The 8,738-nt window shown below is 40.7% G+C and overlaps 1 protein-coding gene across 1 annotated transcript; it reads right to left on the reverse strand.

The window, feature by feature from the left end:
* Nucleotides 1–97: 97 nt before the first annotated feature.
* On the reverse strand, nt 98–7,634 carry LOC135745154 (uncharacterized). Its single transcript, XM_073811490.1, has 19 exons — nt 7,606–7,634; nt 5,240–5,435; nt 5,020–5,145; nt 3,807–3,863; nt 3,635–3,691; nt 3,500–3,538; nt 3,365–3,403; nt 3,232–3,270; nt 3,104–3,142; nt 2,841–2,879; nt 2,713–2,751; nt 2,559–2,603; nt 2,424–2,459; nt 2,277–2,318; nt 2,120–2,185; nt 1,165–1,331; nt 883–947; nt 602–702; nt 98–360 (listed from the first exon to the last, which is right to left on the reverse strand). Exons 2-19 carry the CDS (start codon nt 5,430–5,432, stop codon nt 251–253), a joined length of 1,299 nt encoding a protein of 432 aa, XP_073667591.1. The 5' UTR covers nt 5,433–5,435; nt 7,606–7,634; the 3' UTR covers nt 98–250.
* Nucleotides 7,635–8,738: the final 1,104 nt, after the last annotated feature.

The following is an 8,738-nucleotide window of genomic DNA, read 5'->3' on the forward strand; positions in this document are numbered from 1 at the left end:
TTCGTGTCATTAAACTGCAGACAGACAGACCGACCTACATTCTCAATATTTTTATTACCATGTGGTTCTGCTGGACCAAAACGTAACAGGGAGAACAGTAAAGTATAAATTAACACAATAAAGCATAAAAAGGCAGAAAAGTAAAAATATCAATTCACACACTTCCACTATAATACTTTAACATAAATTATGGAGTACAACATATCACTAAAGTAACAATTAACTAAATGTGGCTGCTAAGGTAAAAAACTCATTTATAGCCACCACCCCCGACTCTCCCGGGGGCATGCTTAAGATGATCGGCTGCAGCAGACTTTATTTGGGCCTCTGTTGCTGCCTTATCCCATTTCATGACAGCAGCTACAATCAAAAGGAAAAAAAATCCACATGTATAGTACATAAATGCAAACACCTCTGTTGTGGTTTAGCTTGCAGCAGACATACATAGTTGAAAATAGAGTATGCGAATCAATTCAATGAAAGACTTATTACATCACAAATCAAGTAAAATTACATCAAGCCTGATATTAAGCATTCCACACACAGCCCACCCACAATCCCCCCCCACACACACTTTAAATTACCATAATATGAAGCTTACCTTTTATTGCTGAAAACAATTTTGTGCCTTCAAATCGCATTTTCTCTTTTTTGCCCTTCCCCTTCATGTTGAAAAGGGTCATCAGTTGATTGGTGAGGAGCCTAATCCAACCCACAGGGAGGTAAACATCTGCATTTTAGTTTAACTAAACTCTGCCAACCACCAAATGAAAACAAATTTGGGACACAAGATAACCAAAGCAGCGCTATACTAACATGATCAACTGTGTTGGTCAAATGCTTAGGGACCGGTGTCTGTTAAGTAAATGTGTAAATAAATACCTGTCCAACATTTTGTACGTGCAGTCTTTAATGTCTTTACCCCCCACTCTTGCCAGCTGACAAACCTATAATTAAAACAAAAATACATGGTAAAATATTAAGTGTCAAAAGGTGAGAACATTTCACAGAGAAAAAAGTTCAACCAGTGGGGTCCAGTTTTAACAATTATATGCATCCATCTGGTCTAGTCTTGAGAAAAGAAAGATTAGTTTTACTCAAATATCACATATTTTCCCACACATTGTATCACCTATCAATTGTTAGAGGTTGAAATCGTCTTACCAAGGTTTCAAATTTAGTTGTTTCCTGAAGAGAAGCCTCCTCCCTCTGGAACTCTTCCAAGGTGTCCATCCTTGTTATTTCAATTCCAGAGTGAGGCATGCTCCTCTGCAGTTTTTTGACTTCATCAGTCAGAGTCACCAGCTTTGTGAGTACTATTTTTTGGAATTCTGCCAATAAAGCGGAATTAAGAAAAAAATAATCACTCACTATAATCATCTCTGATAAGAGCAAGCATTCCAGCCTTTCAGTAAAAGACAGCTTGACTTGCTCAGTTGGGAACACTAAATTTTCCACCATTACTGATCTGCCGCTTTGACACTATATAATAATTGAAATGGGTTGGATGCCATCCCCATTTTCTCCATAGCGGCTGTACAGCCAAATCAAAATCTGTTGCGTTATTTTCCTGTTTATCACTAAGCTGTTTTGAAACATTGACATTGTAAAAAGCGCTATATAAATAAAGATTTCTAAAGACTTAGGGGTGGTTTCCCGGACAGGGATAACCTTAAACCAGGACTAGGCCTTAGTTTAATTAGGAAATAAAACTAGTTTTAACAAACTTGCCTTACTAAAAACAGTACTGGCGTGCATTTTGAGGCAAAACAAGGGGCACTGATGCATTTTAAGATATGTCCGTGCAAATTGTTTTCAGTTTGGACAGCTCTTAAATTTATTTTTGTCTACGAGTAGTCTAATCCATGTCCGGGAAACCAACCAACATTTAATGACTATTCAATTAGTTATTTAACACTATATTCAACAGCGAAACCTTAACCCTCTTTTTCATTAAATAACTTTCATTTCGAGATGGTTCTAGACTAAATGTCATAAATGCCAAAGCAATCAGATGAAAACCTGAAGTCTGATTTACCAAACAGTAAGAAAGACAATGCAATGTTATAATACAGAAGTAAGTAGTGTGGGTGTCACATGAAAATCATCTTGTACTCACTCGCTTCTGACATCGGGAATGTGGTTGGCACAGTCCTATTGTATTTGGAACTTTCATGTGTAAGACCTAAGCAGAAAATAAAAAGTGTGAAGCGATCAATATATTTATAACATATGTACAATGTGCTTCATTGAGTGATACAACCAATGGCATTCACCATCTATGGACTTGCTCTCCACAGCCTGGGACCTGGGTACACCTGAGAAACCCAAACAACCAACATTAAGCAGTTCAGTAGCAGTAGTATTCTTTCTAAGAAATTTATATTCAATAAGAAAAGCCAAATGTAACTGGCAATACTCACTACTTAAACTGTCCTGGCCCACGGACGTGGACGAACCTGTGCAACCCAGATGTAGCCATTATCAATAGTGCTGCTACTGACCTATGCAGATTTGATATTCAATAAGACAAGCCAACTGTGACTGGCTATACTTACGACTACTTGAACTGTCCCGGCTCATAGAACTGGACCTTGACAAACCTGTGCATCCCAAAACTTTAACATCAGTTTTTCATGATCAATAGTGCTACAGATCTGCATGCTCACTGCATGCTCATTTGATAAACTAAAATTGAAAAGTTAAACTCACCACAAGTTGACTTGTCACGGCCCACAGACCTAGATGTACCTAAGCGACGCAGATTTAGAAACATCAGTCAGTCATGAACAATACTCCTAGTGACCTGGCTGCAATATTTTGCTATGAAAGATACTCACGACTAGTTGACCTGTCACGGCCCACAGACCTAGATGTACCTAAGCGACACATATTCAGAAACATCAGTCAGTCATGAACAATACTCCTAGTGACCTGGCTGCAATATTTTGCTATGAAAGATACTCACGACTAGTTGACCTGTCACGGCCCACAGACCTAGATGTACCTAAGCGACACATATTCAGAAACATCAGTCAGTCATGAACAATACTGACCTGCCTGGGGCCCTGGGCTGCAATATTTTGCTATGAAAGATACTCACGACTAGTTGACCTGTCACGGCCCACAGACCTAGATGTACCTAAGCGACACATATTCAGAAACATCAGTCAGTCATGAACAATACTCCTAGTGACCTGGCTGCAATATTTTGCTATGAAAGATACTCACGACTAGTTGACCTGTCACGGCCCACAGACCTAGATGTACCTAAGCGACACATATTCAGAAACATCAGTCAGTCATGAACAATAGTAGTGACCTGCCTGGGCTGCAATATTTTGCATTGAAAGACTATACTCACGACTAGATGGCCTGTCATGGCCCATAGACCTACATGTACCTAAGCAACGCAGATGCAAAACCTCAGTCAGTCATTATCAAGTGTTAGTTACATGCATGCTGATTTGATATTCTTAAAAAGTAAAAGTTAAGTCACCACTAGTTGACCTGTCACGGCCAACAGACCTGGGCGAACCTAAACAAATCAAATCGGTATAGAAAGTATTTCTTAAAACATTCTGAAAATTTGAATCCAGTTAAAATGAGCATGGTAATCTTAGCAACAACTCACCATTCTTTGATATTTTCATTGGTGGGGTGGGAAAGGCTGGACTTTTAGGACAGGCATCTGATAAATAAGGGGTATATAAAACAAATCATATACAGTTTTACTTGATTTTGTACTGTGCACAGGCAACATTTGAATACACATTCCATTAATGCCACAAGAAACGATTCTGTACCTCCTTTCCTTACTTCTTTATCCTCCCCCTCAGCAGTCGCATCAGACAAGTCAGATCCTTTGAATATTAAAACACATTATAATTAGCCGTTCACCGGAAACAACCCCCCCCCCCCCCCCGTTGGTTTTGTTGCTACTTCTATCAAACAAATGGTCAAACACAACAAGCGCCACAGATTTCCATGACGGGAAGACGTACGGACCCATGCATGTCAGTGACCTTTTTTGGAGCCATACCTCCGCGATATTCATCAGATCGAGGAAAAAGGGGTTACAGTATGCAGTGGAGGGATATATTAAAAATATAAAACTATGCAATGAAGGAGACATAACTACTATTGAGGCTAATGCTTACCGGTCTCAAGCGAAACCTGAGAACCATATGAACTGTACCTCAAATGCAACCAAAGCCTTGTGGACCAGTCATGCTCATGTACTGCTCTCTTACATATGTTATGGTCTATTATTGTCTATTGCGAGTAGCTATTTTTGTAAAACACAAGGTTATGTTAGGTAGCTAAACCTACATGTGCGTCAAAGCCATTCAAAGCTAAATAACATCTCTCTGTTGTTTTGAGAATAGCCATCTTGAGAATTTGGTGAAGAACAGAAATCACAAACAGGAAATTGCTTTGGCTTAAAGGTGCCCAATAATATAATAAAATCGATAAAACAAAATATAAGGCATTCAGATATCAATTTTTTATTATGTTATCTCTGTTATGCACCTTTAACTAAGCCAACGCTATTTCCTAGTTGTGAATTATCTTCAACAATGTATATAAAACATTCTGATTCTGAAATCAGCTAATACTAATAACATAACTAATAAATTTAGTAGATCTACACAATACCGTAACTAGTTAGCTGTTAGCCTTCCCTCAGAGCAGAAGTATTTATGCTTCATTAAGTTCCACATTTAACTGCGAGTGGGCCCATCCACATAGTTTTACCCATTGTAGGCTCTGCTCACGTTGTGTTTTCAGGTTTGGAAATGGAAAGAACACAAATCCTCCAGTGTCTTATTTACAAACGCAGAGGGCGCCCCGCTTCAACATATTGCTTGGAGTTAATTTTTGTCGGACCTACGCGCCTAGTAATGGTTGCTATGATGTGTGATTGGACAATGGCCGTTTTGTGGGAGGGGCCGGCAAGAGGTCAATTGTAAAATGAGTTTGCATGTTTTCACTACTCAACCAATGATAGGGACATACCTTCAACGAAATCTTCAGAATTGTTCATTTTTTTCTTCCTCTTTTGCACAACAACCTCTTCGTCTTCATCTTCACATTGTTCAGCATGGCTGGTTTGATCATACTCCTCACACTCATGGAGACTTTCTGAAAAGACAGCATGCATGTCATCAAAGCTTAATGTATAGTCCACGCAACATCTCAGTTTTTTGTACTGTTGTATCAAAATATAAGAAGGTACCTGCAGTAAATTTCACTTTCAATAATGGGAAAGTTTCCCAGTCCTCCTTAGGGGCCACATGGTTTTCAAAACAATACTTTGCTCTCTTCTTTGGCCACCGAAGGGTTTTCTCAGCTACATTAACCCAGGCATCAGGGATGGTCCCCTCCATTTCTTTCCCATTTTCATTCCAAACGGCTCTGACAAAAAGCATAACCTGCAACAAAAATTAATAGAAAGACATTTATGTTTTTATATATAAACACATACACACATACAGTACATTTCCAACTTACTTTTTGACTGGCCAATTGTCACCATGAATGTTCAATACCATGCCGCAGAGGAATCATGACAGAGCCATTGTTAAAAGCTAGACAGGCTACTTTTCTTGCAAGGTCTTTTTCCTTCATTTCTTGTCTTTGGAATCTACGGCCATTCCCTATATACGCAATGTTCAATAGCTTTGACAGACATGGTTTGTCAAACAGGTCGACAGTGTGTCTCAGTTTTATCACATCGCAAACAACCGTCCCATCTCTCCTCCTCTCTTGAACAAAAGCAAACCTCTCATCTTCCAGAAGGAAACAGCTGTCTCTCCTTTTTGTTGAAATATACATTTGGGGCTTCACCTCAGGCTGTGCACTGGAATTTCCTTGGGCATGTTCGATTTCGACCAGGCGTTTGGACACCTGCGCTAATGGATTTTGGCCAGTCCTGACCAATCTTTTGATCTGCTGCAAATAATTCTCAAATGGAAAGCAACATATGTCATTTAAAGAGCACCTGAAATGAGAGACATCTTCGTGGATGTGTAACAGGGCATGCACATTGTACACAGTAAATGTTTTTCCATAGAGTGCAGGGCAGCTAGACACAAAGTGCCTCATCAGTTCAGTGGCATACGCCAAATAGGCAGCTCTTGTCCGGTCATCTGAGTCCAGCATGATGGATACTGCCACGGTCAATGTCACAAAATGAGCATACAGCTGTGAGGAGACAGTATTTTTGAGTACTATAGGTCCTGTGTAAAGAAGAAACTGACGGAACTCTGTTGCTTTCCACCTGTCCAACTCCTGAAGGCCACGGGGCTGTCGTGCGAACTCGCTGGGCATCTGGCCTCGTAGCATGTTCAGTTTTTGTGAAATTTCAATTTTCTGTCTCACAGAGAGCCTACACAGTTTTGGGCCTCTAGTCAGATAAACCAACAGCCGCCTAACAACACCCAAGCAAATCATATGCATATAGTCTAACACAAAGCCACTGACACAGGGAATCCCAGCAGGTATTAAAGGGCTACAACCATTTTGATGGTGAGAATACTGTATCTGACTAAATGCTTCATCTGTGCGCAAGGTGGATGTCAGCTGATTGAAGACGACTCTTCTTTCAACATACTGGCCTTTCACTTCACACCTCTCACAACTGTCATATGCAGTATGACCTTTAATGCATTTTAAATATGCTCTAGCCGGTGCATCACAAAGAAAGGTACGAATATTTACTGCAAACTTTTTCTCATGAATCACCAGGCCATTCTGTGTGAGATTCTTTAACTCCTTCAAAAAGTCATGGAGATACTCTTCAAGGGGCTCAGGCTTGCTTTCCCCGCAGTATAATGCCACAATAAATGGATTGAAAGTGCTTAATTTCACCAGTATTGGCCAGAACAGGACTTTACTACTTTTAAAGATTGGTAGTCCATCAATGTTGACATCCAAACTAACCGTACTGTGTTGTTGTCTGAAAGCATCATTTTGACACAGTACACGGGAAATGCCCCCCTCCAAGCCATAGTATATATACTGTCCATTGCATTTTGAATGGCTGTCAATGACTTGAGGAGTGGCTAGTAATGTGCGTGCATCTTTGGGGAGTACATGTCCATGATCTCTTAGAATCTGCAGTAATTCATTTAGGGACCTATTACTAATTTGATGTCTTGTACTCCACTCTCGCAAGTCCTTGCCTAGGTTGCTAACTTGGGCCTCTGGTTCGGGATTCAAAATCTCCACATCGGAGTCACACAATCCAATGTCGGTATCAAAGCATGAACCATCAGTGGTCACACTGGTGCTCTGGTCATCAGTACTGCTTCCACCATCATCATTGGTTGTGTCCTCCCTAGCATTTGTCATCACTGCGTTTTCGATTGTCACATCGTTGTTGTCGTCGTCAGACTGCAGAAGTTCATTGATGTCTGCTTTACGTTTTCTCCACATTCTTAAATATGCCATCTGTACAAAGTTTAAAGTGTCGAACAAAATATTTTGCGCGCGCGCGCACACACACACACACACACACACACACACACACACACCACTTCGGAGATCAATTATGTTGAAATAACATTTAGACAAAGCAGGTAGAGGATGATGAATACTCACTGCATTTGGTAACGCAACTGCTCTGATAAATGTTCCTGCCACAGAAAGATAAAAGAGAGGAATGGGGAATTAATTAGCATGGGTCATATATTTAATTTCATGTAAAAACATACAGTATAGCCTGATCTTTAATTTTCTGCGTTTGAACCAATCTGGGGTGCATTTCCCGAAAGCATCGTTGCTAAAGTTAGCAACTCTGTTGGTTGCCATGCAATTTTCCATTGCCAACCAACTAAGTTGCTAACAGGTAACAACAATGCTTTTGGGAAACGCACCCCGGGCCGATTTGCAAGCATCTAATGTATCGTAACGTTAGTTAGCTAACGTTAACATACCTGGCTACCAAACACGTCAAGTTACATTTGGAGGAAAAAACATTTGAATGGTTAGCTTGACCAACTAGGACTAACGTAAAAACTTTATGATGACATTTCGGAAATCACTCACTTTTAGTATTACCAATATAACAACATACTTACTTACAAAGTTCTTGATAGGGATTACAAGTGCAACACGACGGATGGGTCGTGAAGAGCCGACTCTTTATAGCGAACGAGCAGAGCCGACTCTTTATAGCGAACGAGCAGAGCCGACTCCCGTCAGCAAGAGAGCCAAATCTTCAGACGCAGGCAGGGGTGGGACCGTAAGAGCCGGCTCTTCTACGGGAGACGAGCCGAAAGAGCCGAATCTATGGAAAGAGCCGGACTGCCCATCATCACGCGAAACAGCATTCAGGTGCGGACTGCGGAGCATGCGGACTGCACATAACTTTGGCTGCGGCCATACCCCCACTTGCAGTGGCCACTTGAGAGCGCGTGCACGCGACAGGAAGTAAGTGCGCAAGACTGTCCCATATCTTCAAACTGACAAAGAGCAGTGCCCTTTACGCACACTAAACAAACACTTTCTCGAATACTGCTTCGAAGCGGTATTCAAGGCTAAGCATATCATGTATCATGTTCTGGATGTAAGTCATGAGACTTTTGCCCATGTTGCACATTGCATTGGTGCCATGTATTTTGTGAAATATGTGCAACTGCTTTCATCACATACTTAGAAACAACAGTAATGGTGTCGTTTATTCAGGGACAACTGAATGAACAATCAACTTTAATAAAGCTGCATGCACACAA

The sequence above is a fragment of the Paramisgurnus dabryanus genome, chromosome 12 (assembly GCF_030506205.2).
Source record: "Paramisgurnus dabryanus chromosome 12, PD_genome_1.1, whole genome shotgun sequence".
In the NCBI taxonomy this organism is placed as follows: domain Eukaryota; kingdom Metazoa; phylum Chordata; class Actinopteri; order Cypriniformes; family Cobitidae; genus Paramisgurnus; species Paramisgurnus dabryanus.